This window comes from Harpegnathos saltator, unplaced genomic scaffold, assembly GCF_003227715.2.
Source record: "Harpegnathos saltator strain DR-91 unplaced genomic scaffold, Hsal_v8.6 scaffold202, whole genome shotgun sequence".
Classification (NCBI taxonomy): Eukaryota; Metazoa; Arthropoda; class Insecta; order Hymenoptera; family Formicidae; genus Harpegnathos; species Harpegnathos saltator.
The window spans coordinates 2048548-2068997 of NW_020229987.1; the positions used below are offsets into that span (position 1 = coordinate 2048548).

The window sequence follows — 20450 nt, forward strand, 5'->3', positions numbered from 1 at the left end:
GACAAAAGTAGAAGGGAGAACGAAACTGGCCGTTCAAATTGATTACTAAATGCATCTGTTTGATTGTTAGTTATTACATTTTTTAATTTTTAGTTAGTTTTTACATTTACATCGGCAAAAAGACAAGTATAAAATCTTTTGACAACCTTAGATTAATAAGGTTGCGTAAAATTTTGATCTAATACGTTCGATTTTAATTTTGGATTCTTTGCTCCTTCAATTTTACCAATGTTCTCTGGACTCGAATCCCACTTTGCTCGTCCGGGACCGCCCCTGCCATAATCAGCGGCGATCCTTCCTTTTTTATTTATTATTGCAAACGTCCACGAGACATCGAATACTGAGTAATATGTATGATTTTTCGCAATACACACTGTATATACTTGGTGCAAGCGCGAAACGAAATATATGCTCTTTGCGAGATTATCGTTTTGCACATACGCACCCACACACGCACGTACGCACGCGCACGTTCGCGCGCGAATTTCACAGTTTTTTCCCCACTCTCATCTTTTTTTCTCATTGCATTCGGATAAGATTCAATCAATGGTCCATTCCGTCGTGTCGACTATAGTGAAAGCTGATACATCGCGAAAGATCGAGAATTTCGGTTGTACAAGCAATATGATAAACAATTTCTTCCACCGTGAATGTTAATGAATTCTCAGCGGTTTATCAGGAATTCCGAGATTCAGATAAAAGTTTCTGGCACTGTGAGTAAATCTTTTGTGTCAGTTGAATTGATCTGAGAAAAGAATTGACTAAAATTTTTAAACCAATCACAATTTTCGCATCAGCTTCGTAGTGTTTACGATAAAGATTTAAAACAAATGATTAGAAAGCTGAGAGGAGTTTTAGAATAAATTTTACTTTAATTATATAATTATATATTTTAATAATTATTGTATTATATTGTTTTGTTGTACCGTATTTGTATGTGTGGAAATTGACAAATCCAATACCCGTTGAAAATTAGAATGGTGCCGAATTATTCTGTGATCAAATAATACGCGGATACATCGTAATGTCGATTGTACAATAATACTGCTCGAGATTTGTTTTTGTTCTAAATAGAGAAAGAAAGAGAGAGAGAGGAGAAGGGGGGAGGGGGGGAGGAGAGAGAGAGAGAGAGAGAGAGAGAGAGAGAGAGAGAGAGAGAGAGAGAGAGAGAGAGAGAGAGAGAGAGACTTAGGTTTATATTAAGTCTAATTTAATTTAGGATAACCACATTGGATACAAATAGTCTCTCCGTTGCACGTTTTTAAGTACCCAAAATATTTGCTCAAGTGTTTAAAGACACATACATACATGCACACATGTGCACACACACACACACATTCATATTTCCTCCCTCCCCCCCTCTCTCTTCCTCTCTTTTTCTCTCTTCTTTATCTGCTATTAGTTTTTCATTTATAAAAGTTCGCACATTTTTTTCTAGAGATGGCAGTGCTAGGAAGGGAAAATTTCCGCTGAGAAATTTCGAACACATTAAAATTCCTGTCGCGGAATTGAATATAAACACATCGCCCAATGTCAAGTGGGCTTCGATATAAAATTCGCATTTTGAAAAAATTGAAAGAAATACGAGTCGCTCATATAACGATGTTAATGACTGCGACAGTTTTGTTATCAATGATTATGCGAAGTATGTATTTGACACACAAACTATCCTTTATCTTAAGTATATTTCTTCACTGACGAATTTGAGAAAGATCCTATGGAAATATTTTAAATATTCTCAGAGACTCTGATTTCTGAAAAAAAATCTGAGGAACGCTGAGAAATATATCACAAATTTCTCAAACTTTTCATCGAAATATTTACAAAATACATTCTAAAAATTGGGATTAAAAAATCTAAATAAATTTTTGAGAAAGTTAGAATGTTTATAAAAAGTCTAGAGGGTCATACAAAAAAATAAGAAAATATAAAATGAAGAGGCAGCAGGATTTTCAACTTACGCCCTCTCGACATCGCGCGAATCCAAATACTATTCATACAGCAAGCTTCGAAGAAACCTTTTTATGCACGTTGGAAGAAGTTGATAGATACACCTGTAGAGAAACAGTGAGCGAAGAAACATTGCGCCTTCCGATGAGCTAGATGTGCGAGATTACATTTCTAAGAAGGCGATAGGTGCTGATTTATGACGACGTATTCTCGGTGAAGTTATGAACTGATGGATGAGGATATTCTTGCGATCTTAAGAACTGGTCTTGGGCCACGCTATCTTCGCGTCGATCCGCTTGTAGGCGAAAAGGCAATGGGAGAGTTCCTGCGGGCACTCGTGATCCCCGAGTAAAGTTTCTGTAACGAATAATTTTGTGCGAAGAGTGCGAATTATTGCATGCTAAAATCGACGAAAGCCAAACTTATTTCGATGAAAGGTTCGCTTTAAACAAACAAATTCGATAGTTGACGAAAATTACCGAAACAAACTAAGAAAGTAACTAGCAAAATTAAAAAAAACATATTTTTCAATATTCGCGTGTGTAAATCATTTGCTTTTAAAATATTGCACTATAATATGCCTCGTCTACGTTACAAAAATACGTTGAATAATCACCTTCCCCTTCCACCAATTTGAACAGCCCGTAATCCTGAGGATTGGTGCACCTTATTTTATGCGCGAGGATGCGACAGATCTCCCGGGTGTTCATGTTAGGTCGCACCGGCAACGTCCTGGTATTCAGGGAGCCGTGCAACTCGTCGGGCACTAAAATTCGCAGTACAGACGAGCAATCCGGCGTTCCGTAACCCTGAAAACCCAATTGGAACTTTATGAACTCGTTAACAGAACATCGAGACACCCTAAAATGTTCCAAAGAAGATTTTGAATGCTGTCCTGTATTGTTCTCAGTATCGGCTAAGGACAAGTTCACACCTGCGTTGTTAGCAATCACAGGAATTAGAATATTTCAGTTGAACGTGAAGCTGAACGTTCACTTGCAGTTATAGGTGAAGTTCGTTGACTCGTTGTCCAGAAGCGATTTCGACGTTGTTTGCTATTGCAGGAACTATATATCAGGAAATAAAGTGAGGCTACGCCTGTATTGGTTCAAGGATCGGAATGATAACTCCGAATAACTCCGCTGACATCGGAAGGTACCGAAAAGTGCGGATCGGCAAACTGTGATTTCTTTTTCGGTTCAACACAAATTGACTGGGAGAAGTTTGTTGAAAGCTTCATCAATCTGAACCGATCGAGACTAGAGGATTTCGTCCTGATGTCGGAACGGGAAATAAATGAATTTTTTTTTCATACATTTGTTTCATAAATAGTCTTTTATTGTCTTCATTGGAGATGTGAAATGCGAAACTCGAGAAACAAACAGCCGGTCATCACCTTACGACGATCGTTTACGACAAGAGAAAATCTGAATACTTTTCTGAATCTGAATGTTTTTCGATTAATTAATGTGTGGACGACTATGTGCTGTCAGTTTTCACGTCGGAATCTTGTTGTTTCTTTGGCAGAGATATTAATCTTTCAGACATGTGGTTTTTGTTGAGCGTGATGGATCAATTAATTATAATCGCTTGATATTTAATATCTACTACATTATAAAACACACACACCAATGAATACTTGAAGAATAACAAGAGCAACAAGTATGTCGATCTTGCAGAAATGAAGAAAAGAAACACAATTTTTCAGTCGGTGTGACTTACGTTCAACGTCGACATAGTGTTCTGACTCGACTTGAAGGTCTTGAGGACATGTACAGCGCTCGACCACGTCGTCAGGTAATATCCACCTTCGCCCGTCAACAGTGAGGGATGCAGAAGACCCCACATATATTCGGCTTCAACTTCCGCATCCACCATCTTACCGCGCACCAGCACCCAGACGACCATCGGCAGGAGATCATCGGCGCCTAATGTTACATGACGACCCGAGTTTGCCTGCTTCACCTGGAATCGAACGATGAGCACCGATTCAATTATTATTGCCATTTGCCCGCACATTCATACAATTCTACGAGCTATGATATTTATTGTTCGAGAAGATTCGAAGCGAAAGACTTACAGAGTTGAAGAGGGCCGAGATCGCCGCTAACAGATTCTCCAGCTTGTCCAATGGCGAATCGACCTTCTGCAGTCGTTCGATGCACTTGAGAATGCGATCCAGATTGTCTTCCGAAGGAGGTATAATCTTAGGCTGCAAATAAAATTGTTATTGACAATCATAAAGAAAGGATAATCAATAAAAGGTAAATAAGAGTCGGTACGTTAAAACAAACGTTTCAACAAGCCTCGCGTTGACTTGTATTCGATTTTGTTCCTCGTTGATCACTTACTCGAACGCCGAGCTCGTGCATGTGCTTGCCGTAGGCATGCTGGATGTTCTCAGCGAGGGTTTGCAGAGACCCGGTGGCGGCATAGTGCTCGATGAACAATTTGTAGACGTGCTCCCGCAACGGAGTTACCACCAGACCCATCATCACCTCCTCAAGGATCGCGTCGATATTGAGGAACTCGTTTGGTCGCAGTTTCAGCCGCACCTTCTCCACCTCACGCTCGAACTCGGGCTCGCCGTTCACCAGGTAGTTCTTCATGCCCGACATAAACTGTCGCATGTTGCGCGTCACCACGTGCGGACTGGCTTCCTTGCCTTCTTTCGTGCATTGAATGAAGTTGTCGATATTCTGCGAGAACGTCGTCGCCTTATCGGCAGCCAACCGCAGTGCGTAAGCCCTGATGGTGAAGCCGGTGCCGCCTGCGTCGCGATTCCTCAATGCTTGCAGTCGCGGAGGTGCTGCGGAAAATAATTCTCTCCAAATATCTTAAAGATGTAAAGAAAAAAAGAAAACAAGAAAATACGCCGAATACATGAAAATATGTATATAAATATGATGTAGATGATATTATTTTGTGATACAAACAGCTTAAAAGCCCGTTCTTTGGTTTAGAATACATAGGAGAAATAAAATTTGTAAATTATATAAATATAGTATATGAGTACTGTATAATTGGTATATAGCTAATGTACAGGGTGTCCGGGATCTTTTGGAACTGAAATTTTGGAAATGAAAAATGAAATGAAAAATGGGGAATTTTGGAAATGAAAAATTGTGAAGATTAATCAGGTCAAACTGAAAAGAAAAGTAGTCAAGTATTGTATTTTGTAAGTAAATTTTCAATAAGTGCAATAAGTAAATATTCGAGTTATCAATTAAAAGATTCTCTAGATGTGGTTATTTTCAATCATTAGTAACTTAATAACTATTGCGATATTTGCAAAATGGTACTTGACTTTTCTTCTCAGTTTGATCTGATTAATCTTCTAACAATTTTTCGTTTCCGAAAAATCCCGGACATCCTGTATAATTCTATTTAATAATTAACATTTACATATGTGTTTGTATAAATACACAGGATATCGCAAAATAACTGCACACAGAGTGCAGAGAAGTTCCTTCCTTTATTAAAACTGGACTGTACGTAAATTTTTATTTAAAAGGAGGAATTAAGAGTAGATTAAGAACCAATTAGGTGACAGTAAAGTCATCGGTTGTTTGTTAGATCGTCAAGTAATTTCTATATTCTTACGTATGCACTTCTCAAGTTTCCTGCAAATCTCCCGAAGCCATCTTCTGAATTGCCAGAAGAAGACAGTCTTCAACGTGATCTTCTTACGTCGCGTCATCCGTGAGCGGTCGTTACCTTTATCAGTTACTATGAAATCGGCGTGAGAAATCGACTCGCACATAAAGCGTTCTCCAAGTGAAAACGTCTCCTCCTTTTTATCGGTATCTTTCATATCTACCAATAGATTTGCTGATGCGCTAATAATCTTCTAGAGCAAATTCTTCTTTGCCTTCCCAACGCCGATGGCGATTAATCGCCCTCGATTTGCCGTCCGTCCGGCAGAAGAAACTTTCCGATAGATTGGAGCAAATTAAACACCAATTAATTCGGATGAGTCCGCACTTCTCGCGAATCTTGTTCGCGTATTTTTGCCGAGAGAACCGCTCACGAGACTGCCCCGGCAATTATGCGTAATTGTCCCGTTCGACAATTAATTGTTATCGGCGATTTAACGATTCCTTATCGCACGTGGGAGAGCGCGTCGAGCGTTCTCAGGCGGATCTTCACTTTAGATTTCGTTCACACGCACACGAGAGAAGACACACGCGGACACGGAGAGGCTGTGTCGTGCTTCTTTCATGTTTCCTCGGTAGCGCACTGACACTCCGGTATCGCATACGTCGGGTCACTTACTCATTCACTCATGAAGTTGCCGTTGCGAGGCACGCGAAGATACTGCCATGATCAACTGACCGGCCGATTGGTCTCAGCAGATGCTGAGAAGACTCTGAGGTGCCGTTAACGTCTTAGGGTGATCGTCTCGAAGGTCCGTCTCGACTTGTCTACTTGCCTATCGCGCAAACAAGAGTAGCGTGATGTTCAGTACATCAGCATAACGTTGACGTGTTCATTTCGGACTTCAATGTCGGAATCGTGTTGTAGTGTTTTTACGATTGTCGCTGGTGTGAGAAAGGCCCTGTGCCCTTGGTCGTCACGATTCGAAAGGCGCAGCTAATCAGAGAAGTATAGAGAGGAATAGAAGGGAAAAGGGTCTCTTGAAAAAGTGGAAAGCAAAATAAGCTTTCTTATGGCGGGAGTCACTGAACGCATACCTTTATGATATATAGACTTGACCTTGAGACTTTTTTTGACCAACTCGGGTCAATTCAGTTTCTAAACTTTCCTTTCCCATAATTTCGCGTATTAGAGAGAAAGAGGGAAATGTTATGCGAAATGTTCGTGAGAGCGCAAACTAGACAGCGTTATTATAAATTTCGTCTTGTGATTGCCCCATAAATTAGATATTGCACCGCATTATCGTTCGCTATAAACACGCTCGACTATGTAGTTGGCGAGCAAATACAGTGATGCGAGGTCGGGAAAAGCGGTCATTATCAGCGCTTTGTCATAATTCGTTCTTTCGTCGAAACGGGTCGAGAGAATCGCGTCATCGCGCGGGGTAAGAAAACTCAGCCATGAATACTTCCGGTCTGACGCATCGTTCGTCGTATGAGACGCGTACCGATTCCTCTTCTCTCATAATATCTCTCTCTCTCTCTCTTTCTCTCTCTCTCTCTCTCTCTCTCTCTCTCTCTCTCTCTCTCTCTCTCTAGCGAACAGATCGTCGCGAATCGACAGTGTCGATTTGACCTTCGATTGAGCTACTTGATCAAACGCATTCTCGCCATTTGTCTCGAGCAAAGGTGAATTTCATCTCTTCTAACGACTTAACTCGTTCACTGCCGCGCTGGTCGCCATTGATCATTCCAATGCTCGAGTAAAATTCGGGCGCCAGTAAAACTCGTCAGAGACACAGTAAATAAGTAAACAAGTAGTTCACTATGAATAAGTAAATAAATAAGCGATTTAAGATGAACATGTTCGCCAGCTCGCTTCATTGACTCTCTGTTGGCTGTGCATGGCGGGAACTTAGTGCTCTTCAGATACAATTGTATCTTTTGCACGCGCGCAATGTTATAGCAACGGCTTGCTGGATTTTAATTTCTTTTCTTCATTCGCCGGTTGAGAACTACGATTCTGCTTCCAACCGTTATCGTTTCTGTTGTTTCGTCATCGCGCTGCAAGATGTATTTACTCCCACAGCAAGGACGATTTTGTTTCTCTCTGATCCGCGGAGCAGCTTAGATGTCCACTGAATTCTGTGCATGAGATATTTCACCCCTACTTAAATTCCATTTGTTCCATTAATTTTTGGTCCATTTAGGTCTATTTAACTTTTTGCATTTCGCTACGTTATATTTTCATTGCGTCAATTTGTTAAACAACAAATAAACGATAAACGCAACAATTTGTTACGTTTCACATGTAAATTGATGAGACACGAGGGTGTTACAACGCCTGTCGGTGACCTCTGTGGCAGTCAATGTATTAATATACAATCATTACATCGACACCCGAAAAAGCTTCAGCTGAACTAGCTGAAACTACAATGAAGAAAATAACAATGTCAGACGCGTTCCCTTTTCGAGAGGATGAGATAACGACCGTAGAAGCGCGCAACTCGCGGCGTATCCGCGTAGCACGCAAGTCAATTTCCGTGTGTTTCCGCTGATAATTGCGGGCAGAAAGAACAATGACGTTACGTTGCACGAACGAACGAACGGACAAATAGACGGACGGGCGGATGGACTCCGTGTTGCGTAATCCGCTGGTTGCGCGACACGGTAATTACGGTTAGAGACGTTTCCTCAAGGTTCGTGGGCGCGTGCGGTCAACGATTCGTGCGTGCATGCACGTGTCTCCATTGTGTTTAGCGTGCACGCATGCATACGCGTGCTAATTCTCTCCGCTGAACGGGCATCTTCGCGAGTCCACGGCGATGTGCATCGCGCAGAGGTCTAAGGTGATGGAAGAAGTATAAGGGGAAAAGACAGAAGGAGCGAAAGGAGGAGGGGGATACCTGAGTTACTCATGTCTTCATTTATTTGCCTCCTCTTATTGGATTATTCCTCCTAATGGTAATATGTATATGAAACGCCACGATGAGGACACGAATATCCGTGGTAAAGCAACAAGATGTTCGGTGCGAAGCTTTAGCTTGGGTTTGTATTTCTATGTGAGTCTCTCCCTATGTTTGTGTATATGTGTGTCGGTGAGTACGTATTCGTTTTTCTTCAAGACAATGAGCTAAGCACTTACACAAAAGCGGGTCGAGTCGCTCCTTGAAGCTCTTGTTCCTCTTGATCCTCTCCACGTCACTCTCGTCTGTGTCCAGCATGGTCTCCCACTCGGAAGGGTCGTACGTGCGATCCTTCCGCGAGTACTCCTCTGATAGCGTGTCCTCGCGCTCCACGTTGCGTTTCTCCACGTTATCGTAGGACGAGTTCCGGTCGCTGTACAGCGTCTCACATGTATTGTCCGGCGGCTTCAGCAGTTCCGGGTACCTGCGGGCGAAAGGTACAAATCTGAGATCGCTTTTGTTTACTCGTGCCACCGTACGAGCGACGATCACGTTCGAATCGTCGACTTCGAATTTCAACGTTTCCACGAAGGACTCGTAGAAGCATTTTTCTTGCTGTTCTTGTAAGTTATTATGGTAGTTTTCTGGTACTCGACGTTTTTTATAGTTATGTATTTAAGTTTGGTAAAAGTTTAATTTTTAGTTATACATCTTATTCTCATATACATTTTTGAAAAATTTATGTTAGGATTTATAATATACATTAAATGCCAGGAGATACTCTGTTAATCAAAACAGTTTCTTCATGGTCTGGAAAGTATTCACTCGTAATCAAAAGAGAATTACTTACGAGGTTGTTACATATGTAAAAAAATATTATTTTTAGAACATATCTAAAATATATAAAAAAATTAATGAAGAACATTTCCATATAAATTAAAACAAATTTCAGTCGGTTTTCATACCGGAAGAATGAAGTATAGAAGAGAAGTATGGAAGCTATCTTGTAATTTCTTGGAGAACGTAAAAGACTCACCGTTGCAGGATGATACTTTGAACGGTCAAAGTGTTCCCAACAATGTCCTTGTTATTGCACTCCTCGTCCGGGAACTTTCTCGCGATTGTGTTGTCGCCCTCGTAGTCAGCATCACAGTCGTAGTCTGGCTCGCAGTCTTCTGTGTCGTTACCTGGTCGAGATTTAAAAAAATCTTTTATATCGAATTAAAAAAAAACATAAAACACACAAAGTTCTATATCGAATTAAAGAAGAAGAAGAAAATGCCACATGTCGAATTAAAAAGAAAAGAAGAATACAAAGCTTTATGACAAATTGAAGAAGAAAAAAATGAGACTCTATATTGAATTACAAGAGCAAGAAAAATACACTACGTCGAATTGAAATGGAGGAAATCAGAATAAAAAAAGAGGAACGTGAGGCAAATTGATTCAATGAGAAGAATTCTCGTCCAGAAGAAACTAAGAATTTCTTCGTCAAAGAAATCTTTCGCTCGAGACTTTTCGTACCGCCACGTATTGTGAAGGCACGCGACGAGAGAAAGTACCTATAAATTCCCAGCTGGAGTCCACCGCCCACGAGGTGTCGTTGAAGACCTTCGTCCTGATCTTGGGTGGCTGCACGGGTTTCGCTCGCGGTATCTTCTTCGTCTCTCTGGCGCCGTGGAGGCGCTTCGCCAGGTTGTCGACCGACGATGAGATCAGCGGAGTTTTGTCTTCTGTCTCCTCGGGCTCTTCCCAGTCGATCGGATGCAGCAGCTGGTTCCCGTTGTTCCCAGTCGGCGTTTGCAGCCAACCGGGCTCGCTGTGTCTGTATTTGTTCGTCGCTGGATTTCCTCTTGGCGTTCTCCTTCGCGGAATTATAGCGGCACCTTGCGAGGTGACGATCGCGTCCGCCGGTTCCGCATAGAACGGACTACTCTGCTTAGACTCAGGTGTCTGCGGACTATTGCTCTCTGACTTGGCGCCTAGCACCAGGCCCAGTTTGTTCCGTGGCGGCGTCACCGTGCTCGGGCTGTTCAACGAATTAGCACTGCCTGTGGGAATAAGTTCGTAATCAGACTGAATATTGTAAGTCATGTTTGTAAAGTCATATTTGTTGTACCTGATGTTGCTTTAGAAGGTTGATATTCATTATTATTTAATCTTTATTTATATCTTATATCTTATATATGTCTTTATTTTTATACTTTATTTAATCAAATAAAGGAAACAAAGGGAACAACCAAGGTTGACCGTTGGGACGTTCGTAGCGAAGTTATTGAAGATGAATTGTCAAAATTTCAAAAGGAAACCAACTCAGGCCGATCAGTTAGAAATTAAGATATTATTGGGTTGGCAACTAAGTGATTGCGGATTTTAAATAAGAATGAAAATTCAAAATTTTAAATTTGCTTTTTTAAATTTTTTTCAATGCATGTATGCGATACATTGAGCTTCTCTGCAATATCACGTGTTGTGCTATGACGATCTGAATCGACAATGGCCTTGATATGGGTCTCATCGACTTCAACTGGACGGCCAGATCGTTGAGCATTTTTCAATGAAAAATCACCAGAACGAAGTCTGGCAAACCAATTTTGACACTGCCTTTCTTTCAAGGCTTCATTCCCATATACGGCACATAACTTCTTGTGTGCTTGCGATGCGTTCTTGCCTTTTCGGAAATAATACAATAAAATATGTCTAAAATGCACGTCTTGCTCTTCCATTTTTAAATTGGGATAAAAACAAAACTAAACAACTAATTGATATAATTTTTGTACTAAATGAAAGGTAGAAGTCCAAACAATAAGAAAAAATATAGGTTAGGTACTTTGAACACGTTAACGAAACAAAAGAAAGTGTAGAATCCATCTGTCGATAAAATCCGCAATCACTTAGTTGCCAACCCAATAGAAGGAAGATCATCAGATAAGAAAGCTTGAACATTAGAAACGTCATTATCGCTTCATTTCTTCGAAAACTATATAAATAAACGATTTGGAGAAATTAGCCGATTGGATTAAGAGAAACATTCCACTAATTTTACTGTTTTCTTCCGGAGTGACATTTTCGTAATTTCCCTTTTTTGTTGTCTCTTGGTTACTTTGCAGTTATTCACTTGACACTTATCTGTCAAACGAATTTTTAACTTGAAATCGGCAAGGATCTTTCATGCAAGTTATGGCGATAGCCTTTTTGGGTAGCTATGGCATATTGCTCATCGATTATTTTCAGAAAGGAAAAACCATCACTGGCGCATATTATGTATCATTATTAGAACGTTTGAGGGAAGAAATCGCAAGAAACGATTGCATTTGAAGAAGAAAAAAGTGTTTTTTCGCCAGGACAACATACCAGCTCACACATTTGCAATCGTCATGGCCAAACTACATGAATTACGCTACGAATTTTATTCCCAAGCATGAAGAAATGGCTGAGAGGAAAAAAAATTCGTGACCAATGAGAAAGTGATTGCCGTTATAAATCGAGTATTTTGCAGAACTTAGCTCAACTTACTTTGTTGAGGGAATGAAAGGACTAAAAAAAGAGATGGATAAAATATATCGAGCTGAAAAGAGACTATATTGAAAAATAATCCGTTTTGCCCGAAAATATAAGTAAAATATATAAGTTCATTGTTAGGCTCAAAAATTATCAAACAACCTACCTACTTCGAGTAGTTAGTCATTAACATGTTTGTTGTCAACGTCACACATATGTGATGTATCGATCTCACACATGAGAGACCAGCGTTATATGATAGCGCTTTTTTTCTTTCTATGCTATATGAACTGAATCTGTTTTACTTTATTATATATAAAAAAGTACAAGATGAGCTGTTAGGAAGATTTTTATATGGATTGTAGTGGAGAAGGTGTGTGAACGACCTGGACGATTTGAAGAGGTAATTGAGAAACTTCGAAGTGTAGGTCGAATCGAGATGAGAAAGTGCACTCACAAACTCTGGATAGCAGATCGGGCCGCTTCCCCATGCCGGTCTCTTCAGGCGAGCCTTGATCGGCGGGACTTTTCAGCTCCGGCGCGGGCTTGAAACTGCTGAGCTCCGGACTAGTCGTCTCCTTGTAGCTCAGCTTGTCGCTCCTTAGGATGAACCTGTCGTTCCTCAGGACTTGCATTTGCTCGCCTGGCAGACGATCGTTCAAGCTCCTCTCGCCGGGGCTCACGATCCTCTCGTGCGCCGTCATCAGTCGGTCGTTCGAGCTCCTCAGACGGTCCAACGGGGTACAAGCGATCCTGTTGTTGTCTTTGGACGACGAGGACTTGGTGTTCTCGTTGGGCGACCAGGTCGAATGGTTCGACTGATCTGTCGTGTTCCAGATGTCCTCATAGTCGGAGATCTTATCAGCCGGCGAGCTGCGATAATACGAGTCCAGGATATCCGACTCCTGGTAGTGCTGCGAGTTCTTGCGGTTCTCGCGATCGCGACGTCTCTTCGACTTGCTAGTGCTGGAGTTGGGTGTGTTCGGCGAGAGGACATTGGATGTCTTTAGACCGCTGGCGTTCAGTGGGTTTGGTACTAGCTTGGACGTGGGTGACAAAACTGGGGTCGTGGGTGAGAGCGGTGACTTGATCCCAGAGAAACTAGATGTCAGCGACTTGCAGGAGGTCGCGCTCTGCGGGCTCAAGAGCGACGTATTGGGATCCGATGGCGTGTTTTGCTGCCGACAGAAGAGCAACATAAGCGTCTCGATCGATAGTTGTCCGGACGGATTTCTCTCTTTTCATACTTGCTTCTCGACGAATTACTTATTTTTCGTACGCTTGTTTGACATCTTTCAAGCTTTTTGAGATGTGGAGAAACCATGCAAAATTATTTTTACTAAGAATTATAAAAAAAATTCAAAGTTCATGCGCTCGCCAATCAAATAAGACTACCACCGTAAAAACATTACAATGAAATATTTAAACTTGTATTCCTTACAGAAAGGAAGATGTTGGAAAGTTAGACCAAACAAAAAAGTAATTCCTGCGAAAATGCCAACATTATGTTGCCAACAAAATGTTGCACTAATAGGACGCAAACAAATATTACGCATTAAAATGTTTTATACACAAACACCGAGAACTAATTTCAATGTCACCATTTTTGCAGGAATTGTTCTCACACCCGGTGTAACTTTCTGTCGGAGTTCTCCGAGTAAGTGATACAATAAAAATCGCGATGCACTGATAAATCGAGATATGCCGGTCGTGTCGATCATTCGAGGTGAGGGAAAGACGAAGAATTTTCGATGAATAGGTTTTCCGAGTGATCGGCAGACGATAGTCGTCTCCTCGATAAAGAGAGAGGGCTATTGTTTTCGATAATTAAACGAGATAATTTTAATGGAGCTCTCACGCGGCAATTCCGAACGGGAACGCTTGCCCATTCATTTTACCTGCGAGGTGTTCACGTCATTGGTTGTCTGGTTCACGTTGAACGTCACCGTGGTGGTCACTGTGAAGTTACTCTGGCTCTGACTGAAGCCCGGCTTCGCCCACCTCGGCGGTGGCGGCGGCGGCGTCTTCACACACTGCGTTGCGCCCTGATGATTTTCGGCGACGACGTTCCTGATGTCGGGCGGCAACACGGGCGACGTCGTGCACGACAGGCTTTGGCTCTGATGATGATGATGGAGGTGATGCACGCTCATGGTCGACGTGGACGTGCTGGAGAAGGTCTTGCTGCCGCTCCTGCCGGCGAACTCTGTGCCGTTCTTCAGGGTGTCGAAGCTACCGCTCTTCGAGTCCTGCGCCGGGCTCAGCACGTTATTCTCTACGTTGTGCACCACTGGCGACGGGCACCGTACGCTCTGCACCAGATTCGGTGAGATTAGCTGCTGCGACAACTTGTCCGACGGCGACGATGGTACACGTTGCTCCCTCCGCGTGTCCAACGGCTCGTTGAAGGTCGTTAGGTTCAGGGTGTTGGGCGGAGTGGGTCGTGGTTGACGTAGCAACGACGACGCGACGAACGTCGAGGTCGTCATAGTGTTGGTGGTCGGTGACGATGTGCCTGCATTCCGACGGGAATATGTTACGCCCGTCGGCTGACGGATTATTTTCGGCCGGATTTTCGGACGAAGCTACTCGTGGCGAGGAATTTGCTCTCTCTCTCTCTCTCTCTCTCTCTCTCTCTCTCTCTGGCGGATTTTTGGAAATTTCAAATATAGATGTGGGTCGCGCGTAAAAAGAGAGACTTGCACCGAGTGTCCGAGTAATCGATGCCGAGAAAAATATAGAAAAGATAAACAATTTTAACAAAAAAAAAAAGAAAAATACAAATTTTTTAAATAAAAAGAAACATTTTGAGATTTTCGTAAAAATACAAATGAAAATGTAGATCCATAAAAGATTTTCTTTAATCTACGTTGTATCACGTGCGATAGTACAGATTGTAAAGTCAAGGAATACGATTTTATCTTCACGAAGTTAAGGCTACTGCGATTCTTCATGAAGAGAGAATATCGATCTTATTTCCATTTCCACCGTCTCGTCAATTTTTTATTGCCGTTTTTATTTTCTTCCAATTTAAACCTATAGTCTCCTCTTTTTCGTTTTACTATTGTATATTTTATTTTTTATTAATATTAATTGATGCAATATTTTTTTATAAAAAATTATAAAATTATACAAAAATTTTGCAGAGATTATTCCACTCTTGGTTATTTTATGTGTGGATATTACAGATAGGTATGTCGATAGATAGTGCACCTATTAATTATGCCGAGTCGTTAAGCAATCAACTATCAACGTAACAGCCACTGTGCGAAGAAGCACGCAAGGAGCAGCTATAAGAATGGTGAAGCAAGGCAGTCAATGTCTCACTTACGCGTATCGTGGGATGATATCGGCGCGAGATTCAGCACTATGCTCTCCGTAGTCGGTGTGTCGGCGTTATTGTTGTTGTTGCTGTGATGATGGTTATTGTTACCTGCGGAGAAAGGATACACGCAATAAATATCCTTGTTTCGCGCGCTGTCAGCGAATAGTGATAAACAGCGTAACTCGCGGTATAGTCGAGAATCTAAGAACTCGTTGGCTTTTGTCTTGAATTAGTGATGTTTGTCAGATACTCGAGTCCTTCGGATATCTCTTCGAATACTCATATGACCGGTTAATTTACAAGTTATTCGGATATTCATACAATTAGCGTGTCGATAGTATTTTACCTTAACTTTAGAAATTTATTATTGGTTGTAATAAATCGGCCAGTAATAATCAGTAATTTTATTAGTCGTATGAGTAATAAAATTACTTGATCACCAGTCATTTGCCATTATATTAATTTCCACAACAGTTGATTACTTATACTATAATATGTAATCTTATATTTTATTCTTTAAGGTACTATATTCTACCCTTATAGAAATTTATTATTGGCTGTAATAAATTGGCTAGTAATAGGTAGTATTACTTATACAAGTAATAAAATTATTTATTACTACTAGCTAATTTATTACAGTCAGTAATAAATTTCTGTAAAGATAGAATATAATACCTTAAAAATGAGTAATAAAATTACTCGTACGAGTGATAAAATTATTTATTATCACTGGCCAATTTATTACAGCCAATAATAAATTTCTGTAAGAATAGAATATAGTACTTTAAAAAATGAGATATAAGATTGCTCATTATGAGTAACCGGCTGTGGTGGAAATTAATAACAAATGACCGGTAATCATCCGGGTACTAATTGTGGTTTTTGCCTCCGGAGATATCTGAGTATATCCCGTTAATTTGCATGTTACCCAAGTAATCCTTCGAACAAAGACATAAGAGTGGATGATGCGAAATCAACTATTGCGGAAATTAATAACACATACGTACACGTGTCTCAAAGTTGCGCTAAGGGAAAAATAAAAAAAATCCTACGAACGAGCCGAATTTTCGCGGTTTCTAGCCAGACTTCGCCGTTAACTGTTTCCGCGGTATTTCACATTGCTCAGTCGGGGAAACTCACCGCCGTGGAAACTGCTGAGACTGGACGTGTTGCTGCTGCTGCTTTCTGCAGGTGGTTTCGGATTCGCCATGGGATAGCGCCAAAACTCCTGGCCCAGCAACGCGAGCGACGACAGTTGCTGCCTGTTCTTCGCTTCCCGCATCGCCCGCGGCAACGTCAGTTGCACTGGCAACTCGTCACTGCTTGCCGCGAACAGAAACAGACCGGTCGATTTGAGTTACCGAATTCAACCGAGGGGAGTTCTTTCTCTTTCTTTCTCTCTCTCTTTCTCTCTCTCTCTCTCTCCCCTTTTCTTTTTCATACAATGCAACCTTCGTTCATATAGTTAATACACAGGGTATGCGGTAAACTGCGGTGTAACCGCGAGAGGGTGATCGCTCGTGTATGGACGAGCGAAGAGTGCGGAATAAATTTCTGACCGTTCGTCACACGGATGGCTTCTTCACGTAACGATCAAACAGAACTTGCAATATTCATCATCATATGTGGATATACTGGACGAGACCGAAGTTCTGTTAAAAAAATTTGATTGACGTACAGCCAAATACTAATAGAAAATTCTAATAAATATTAAACGCTTTGAAGACTATCACATTTTGAGAAAAGTCGCTTTTAAATATTAAGCTTTTAAAAAATTTATCATACGCCAGGCTTTGACATTGTCATGAAAAATACAGTGAATGAAGGAATCTTATCAATCTCATCTTATTAACCTTTTAATCCTTTATCTGATTTTCTATTGTGTAACGTAAATAAATTGACTGTATATTGTCGATTTATCATATCTATGAGTAAGTAAAATATTGTTTCTGCATTCTCTCTCTTTCTCTCTCTTTTTCCTGATTTCTAATATTCGTTTTCCTACATCGACAATGCGGGGTGAATACAATTTTTTATTATAGTTTTGAGGTCTAATGCGTGTAATTTTAAAGTCTAGTACAAGTCTGCAGGATTTTGTCGCAGGAATCCAGGAATTTTTGAATCCATCCTGCATTTCCGTTTGTTCATATTTCTTCACATTTGATTAATGCAAAAGATTCGCCGTCTTCAAATTTTGACTTTACCAAATGTTAACGATGGATCAAACGATGGTCCAAATTAAGGACGCATTTGTTAGGTGGCTGAGAATGCGTTAAGTTCGTATTGTTTATTTTATCTATAAAAATTATTGACCCTTCGAAAAATGGGATAATTTCATGTTCAACTTGATCAGATAAGAACAACGAAACTTTCACGTCAGTCTAATGTTTCTCAGAGGTGTGATAATATACTATTTGGTGCTAAAAAGACGTTTTATTTTCATAATAGACCATCGACGATTCACTTTATAATCCTAAGGTGAAATTAGCAAGATGCCAAATAAATTCACCCTCCTACAGACGGGTGCGATTGGTCGCGAGCGGAGTAAACGCGAAGGGCGAGGAAGAAAACGGGGGCACTCACCAGCATTGCGAGTAATGGGCGATCAGCGAGGGTATGTTGTCGAACCTGTTCTCGCTGGTCTCCAAACTCAGTTTCCCCTTATTCGCCTGGATCAGGTAGTGCTCGATGTAAGGCCCTTTGCCGGCTGGCAGTCTCACGGAGAGCGCCATTGTGTCGCTTTGGCTTGACTGTCGCACCACGAAGTTCTGCGACAAATCGAAAAATGAGATCCTTATTTGTCTGATTAAATAGTAAAGAAAGTAATTATTAGCTTGAAATGATCACGTCTAACATCTGTAGTCGGCCTTTACTTGGTCGTTTACTTAAACATTTTCGTACGTTATACCATGTGAAAGTCGATACGTATCATAATTATTATTATTGTTAAATTATTCTTTTCGAGAAGCTGTATTTTTTAGTACATTGTCTGGTTGTACGATTTTAATATTATTCAATAGGAAAATATTTATAAAATTATATGACGAAATTTGAATATTTGTAAAGCTGCAATAATATGGTTATATTAAGAAAAAAATACAAATAAAAATATCGTTCTGTTATAAAATATTGACTCTGCGTAACTAATTCTAAAATAATTTCAGAAAAAGAAAAAGAAAATATAGTAACGGTATGGCGAATTACTTTGCAAATTATTTGAAAGGTATGAAAAGGGTTTAAAAGATTTGAAAATTAAATTTGAAAGATAATTCTTGACAAATAATAGAGAAATATGTCACTATTATTTTTAAAATATTTAGACATATAATTGTGTATAAAAGAGTAAAATTAATTCATACACATGTTTGTAAAAACTAGAGATGTGCGAACTATTCGAATTCGAATCGAATTGAATCGAATCAAATTTAATGTAATTCGATTCGATTTAAATCCGAATCCCTATGATTCGAATCCGAATAATTCGAAAATTTCGAATCGCGAAGATTCGGATACGAATCAAATAAATTAGTGTTTGCACGCATCAGCTACAAAATCGGCCATCTGGGCATGTATGCTTGAATCCTTAACTTATAATTAACTTAACTTATAATTAATGACTTAATTATAAATTACTTTAAATATTTAAATATATATTTTACTTTAATATGCTATTACAATAGCAATATTCCCTATCATATTAAAATCTTCCATCATTATTTGTATGTTTAATAGTCATGTTAAATTTTTTAATGATTCGATTCGATTCGAATTAGAATGAAATTTCATAGATTCGGTTCGATTCAAATTCAAATTTAAAAAATGAGATTCGATTTGATTCAATTCGACATAAAAATTCTTAATTCGTACATCTCTAATAAAAACACAATTAAAGTTTTAAATAACGAATCAAATGGTTTAAGAAAAATAAGTAAATAATATCAATAAGCAAATACGAAGTTTATTTAAATACTTATCTGTAAGCTATTTATATAAAATTTTCTCTCTTTTTCATTTAAATCAGCGGACATTTAATTAATTTGCTAATTTGAATTAAAATATTTTACTTGAAAATACTGTAAACATCAGGATATAAACATCATAAAATGTTATTGTTACATTACATAGTGAAAAATTATTATGTATATGTGAAATTTATTATTTTACTTTTTTAACTATTAGAATTATTTTATAATGTTTATATCCTAAGAGACAACTGCATGCTATCGATATTTTAGGAACGTTGTTTTACTTATCTTTATTAGATTCTCTTGCACTTTCAGATTATGAATTTCAATATGACTTTCGATGAAGTAGATATTTCTCTATAGTCCTTCGTATAAAATTTGATACTTTTTTCTTATAAATTTACGAACATGCGAAGTTAACGAGACTGCAAACTTCTATATAGGAGCTTGCACATTGAGAAGTTTGAGAGTTGTTTTTAAATGTACACGATGTATCAAAGTAATTTATGAACAAGAGTATCAAAGAAATGTCGAGAGAAAATGCCACAAACTTCGTGCAAATAACTCTAATAACTTTATCATTTTCTGAATCTGTTTGAAATTTAACCACTTTCCAAATTTCGGCATTTTAATTTTTGAGACAATGTTCGTCCATCGATGAGTCCGTCTGTCCGAAACTACTTCCAAACGACGCGGATTTTTCCGTCGAATCCGCAGGCTCTTTCGGTAACGAGAGAATTCGCGCTTTGTCATTATGCGGCCGGTGTTTCGACGGATAAGGGACGAAGATACAGTGATGTCTGATCTATGAACGAGTAATTGTAAGCTGCATTGTTTTTCGGCGGTACAATTCTTTCGTTAGCCACCGTTGTGCAGACTTGCTGCCCGAAGGGAAGAGGAGAAGGTTGCAAAGATCCATCAGTGAAGGGGTGGAAATGACGAAAGGGAGGAGGACGGGGCGCAACCAACGACGATCAACAAAGGCGTAAAACAATGAGTCGCCTGGGGAGAAACAATGCCCCGGTCGCTCACTCGCAGTCATTTCCGCGCTGATTACAACGTGGGAGGGAGACTTTGTGCGCGCCATTACGCGTTACCGACAGAAAAAAAGGAAACGAAAAGGAAAAAAGTAAATGCGGAGACGTCGGGCGTCTTTCGTCGCGTTCGTCTCATTAATCTCGACGGGGTTTATATTTCGCGATTGTCG

The 20450-nt window shown here is 39.9% G+C and overlaps 1 protein-coding gene across 6 annotated transcripts in view; it reads right to left on the bottom strand.

The window, feature by feature from the left end:
• Nucleotides 1-1826: 1826 nt before the first annotated feature.
• spri (Src homology 2 domain-containing protein sprint) overlaps nt 1827-20450 on the bottom strand; it is a 251680-nt gene continuing 233056 nt past the window's right edge. For 3 of the 6 annotated variants that reach the window (XM_019844537.2, XM_019844536.2, XM_011152317.3), the window contains exons 5-17: nt 17862-18046; nt 16419-16597; nt 15285-15386; nt 13852-14468; nt 12411-13131; nt 10015-10503; nt 9489-9639; nt 8692-8936; nt 4302-4759; nt 4031-4162; nt 3673-3915; nt 2567-2759; nt 1829-2307 (exon numbers count right to left, since the gene is read on the bottom strand). In XM_019844537.2, coding sequence (XP_019700096.1) covers nt 2204-2307; nt 2567-2759; nt 3673-3915; nt 4031-4162; nt 4302-4759; nt 8692-8936; nt 9489-9639; nt 10015-10503; nt 12411-13131; nt 13852-14468; nt 15285-15386; nt 16419-16597; nt 17862-18046 — 3819 coding nt within the window. In that variant the 3' untranslated portion in view covers nt 1829-2203. Of the gene's footprint in view, nt 2308-2566; nt 2760-3672; nt 3916-4030; nt 4163-4301; nt 4760-8691; nt 8937-9488; nt 9640-10014; nt 10504-12410; nt 13132-13851; nt 14469-15284; nt 15387-16418; nt 16598-17861; nt 18047-20450 lie in introns of all 6 variants that reach the window. The other 3 variants (XM_025298044.1, XM_019844535.2, XM_025298043.1) reach the window with 2 other exon arrangements.